General features: G+C 48.5%; 1 protein-coding gene across 1 annotated transcript; it reads right to left on the bottom strand.

Annotated features, from left to right (window-relative positions):
• Window positions 1-1406: 1406 nt before the first annotated feature.
• LOC123023887 (vomeronasal type-2 receptor 26-like) lies at window positions 1407-2357 on the bottom strand. Its single transcript, XM_044431021.1, has one exon. It carries the CDS (start codon window positions 2355-2357, stop codon window positions 1407-1409), a length of 951 nt encoding a protein of 316 aa, XP_044286956.1.
• Between the last annotated feature and the right edge of the window lie 456 nt (window positions 2358-2813).

Genomic DNA, 2813 nt, shown 5'->3' with positions numbered 1-2813 from the left:
GGCTATGCAACCAAGGGTGGCGTTCGCCCTCTTGACCACCGCAACACACTGCTGACTCGTGTTTAGCCTGCAGTCAACCAGCACCCCGAGGTCCCTTTCACAAGTGCTGCTCTCCAGCCACTTGTCCCCTAACCTGTAATTACGACATCCATTCCTATGCCTCAAGTGCAAGACCTTGCACTTATCCAGATTGAACGCCATCTATTGACTCCTGCCCACTTCCATAGTCTGTCCAGATCCCTTTGGAACTGGAGTACGTGTTCCTCAGTTGTGGCCACTGCCCTGGTTATTGATCTGCAAATTTGATCAGCAGACTGTTCACTTCTTCTTTTTCATTGGGATAAACACATTCAGAGCCTGTTTGCTTGTTTATTTGCTAATTGCAACCACTCAGTGCCAAGAGCCATCCAAGAATGCCAAGCACTAGATTTGCCCAAAGAATACTCAGAAGTCATCAGAAACAGCAGGTTGGAGCGGGGGAAGCAGATGCCTGCTGTCTGAGAATTTCTATTGTCCAAATAAATCTTGCTGAAGGAAAATAAAAATGGTGTCTTCTATGTGTTTTGTGGGGATGAGGGATCCTGGCATCCATTTTTGGTAGTGGCCACAGAAGCTGCTGGAAGCAGCCCCATTGCATATTCAGAAAGGGATAGAATGGGGAACGAAAACCTATAGAAAGGAAAGACCCTGCAGCTCCATGCAACTCTGGGTAATGCAGACAAAATGCAGCCATTTGTGTAAGACCCAAAGGCAGCACATATAAGATGTACATTTGGTTCTCAATGTGCCCACCTACATTGTTCAGGAATTCATGACTCTTGAAAGAAAGCAATCCATTGATCGCGCAAATGGATCCAGCCACTCCAGAGCATTGAATTTTCATACGAACTGAGGACGTGCCCCTTGGAAAGCTGTCAAAATAGCTCTTGAATGAATTTATGAAGAAGACCAATTTGCAAGTGCAAACTGATGCCCTGATGGGTTTATTTACAAATACTTTGTGTAATTGGAATGGCAATGAAGCTAAATTTGTAATATTTCCATTTTTGTTGTCACTTGCATTTCTGACCGATTTTGGTTATTGTCTTTTGTACAGAGCAAATGAGATCTCATTGGACTGTTACTGGACAACCCAATGCTCTATATTTGGTGTATGTGAAGGGAGGATTATAAAAGTGTGCTGTGTATGATCTGGAACTTTGTAGATGCTTGTCACTCTATCTGGTAACAGCTCCCATAAAAAACTTCAGGAGTCCTGAATGTTCTATTAATCAATTTGGGAGGATAAAGAAAATTCAATCTTCCCTAAGAACCTAGTTATTTTTTTTTTTTTTTTTTGTCCTCGCTATTGGTTTCGAGTCCCGATCAATATGCAGAGAAGCCTCTGAAGACCATCTGGATACCGATCAGGTGTCATCTTTCGTTTTCATGGTGAGATGCCCCTTCATGTTCAGGTCAGGCCTCACTAGAATAATGTAGCACTTGGGGAGGAAGATGCAGCCCAGCAGGCCAGCACTGGAGGCCAAGATGGAGAACACCTGCACGGCCACCATGTACTTGCCCCTGGAGCTCAGGTAGGCGGGCACAAAGGACACCCAGACGCTGCAGAAGACCAGCATGCTGAAGGTGATCAGCTTGGCCTCGTTGAAGGCCCCAGGCAGCTTCCTGGCAAGGAAGGCCACCATGAAGCAGACGGCAGCCAGGAAGACCATGTAGCAAAGGGCAGCATAGAACATGGCCACAGAGCCTTCTCTGCACTGCAGAATGATCTGCCCATCCTGGGAGTGCATGTCAGAGTCAGGGAAAGGTGGAGAGGTGGCTAGCCAGATGGTGCAAATGACAACTTGGATACTGGAGCAGGAGATGACAATGGAGTTGGCCAAGCTCTTCCCCAGCCATCCTCTAACCCTGTTGCCTGGCTTGGTGGCCAGAAAGGCCAGCACCACAGTGATGGTTTTGGCCAAGAGTGAAGAGACAGCCACTGAGAAGATGATGTTGAAGGCTGCTTGTTGGAGGAGGCAGGTCACTTCCCTTGGTTGTCCAATGAAGAGGAAGGAGGACGAGAAGGAGAGCAGAAGGGAGACGAGGAGGATGTAGGAAAGGTCCCGGTTGTTGGCTTTGACGATTGGGGTCTCTAGGAATTTAACAAAGATTCCTAGCACAAGGCCTGTGGTTAAGGACAAGGTGAGGGCAAAGGCAGCCAGGATGATCCCCAGATGTTCTTCAAAGGACAGGAAGGTGATGTCCTTGGGGATGCACTGATCCCTGGACTTGTTTGGATGCTGATCTTCTGGACACTTCAGGCAACGTTCTGTATCTGCAAAGTGCAAGTGAAAATCCTTAGGTATTTTTCCCATTTTGTTGTTGTTTTTTTTCATTTGATGAATCCAAGGTGGCTAATCGAAACCCCTTCCTCTCCAGTCCATCTGCACAACAACCCCGTGAGGTACAATGGGCCACAACACAGTGCCTATGCCCAAAGGTGGGGCATGACTGACCTGCAGCTGTCCCAAGCTTGCCTGTGGACATTGGCACCCAAGTGGGATCATGGCAGGACAGGACTGCCAGCCTTGTTGGTCTGGAGGGGCCAAGGGGGTGACCAGGACATGCAAGGGGGCTTCCTGTGTTGCTCTGAAACTGGATGGGTGGTGGACACATGCTGAATGGTGGGTGGAGTGGTTAGTCATCCTTATAAGAGCCCAGCCTGAAGAGCCGCTGGGGCCAAGAGGGGGGTTTGCACTCCTTCTGGTCACTGGGCCTCTCAACTGGGGAGGAAACAACCCACGCTTATCATGGCTGCCCCACTTCAGCCT

The sequence above is a fragment of the Varanus komodoensis genome, unplaced genomic scaffold (assembly GCF_004798865.1).
Source record: "Varanus komodoensis strain SLA01 unplaced genomic scaffold, ASM479886v1 scaffold211, whole genome shotgun sequence".
Taxonomy (NCBI): domain Eukaryota; kingdom Metazoa; phylum Chordata; class Lepidosauria; order Squamata; family Varanidae; genus Varanus; species Varanus komodoensis.
Note: the sequence above shows the minus strand (reverse complement) of the source record. Positions and strands in the feature narration are given on the sequence as shown.

What these genes read in the sequence shown, in the direction of transcription:
- LOC123023887 (XM_044431021.1), bottom strand. Translation starts at nt 2,357, where the DNA reads ATGGGAAAAATACCTAAGGATTTTCACTTGCACTTTGCAGATACAGAA.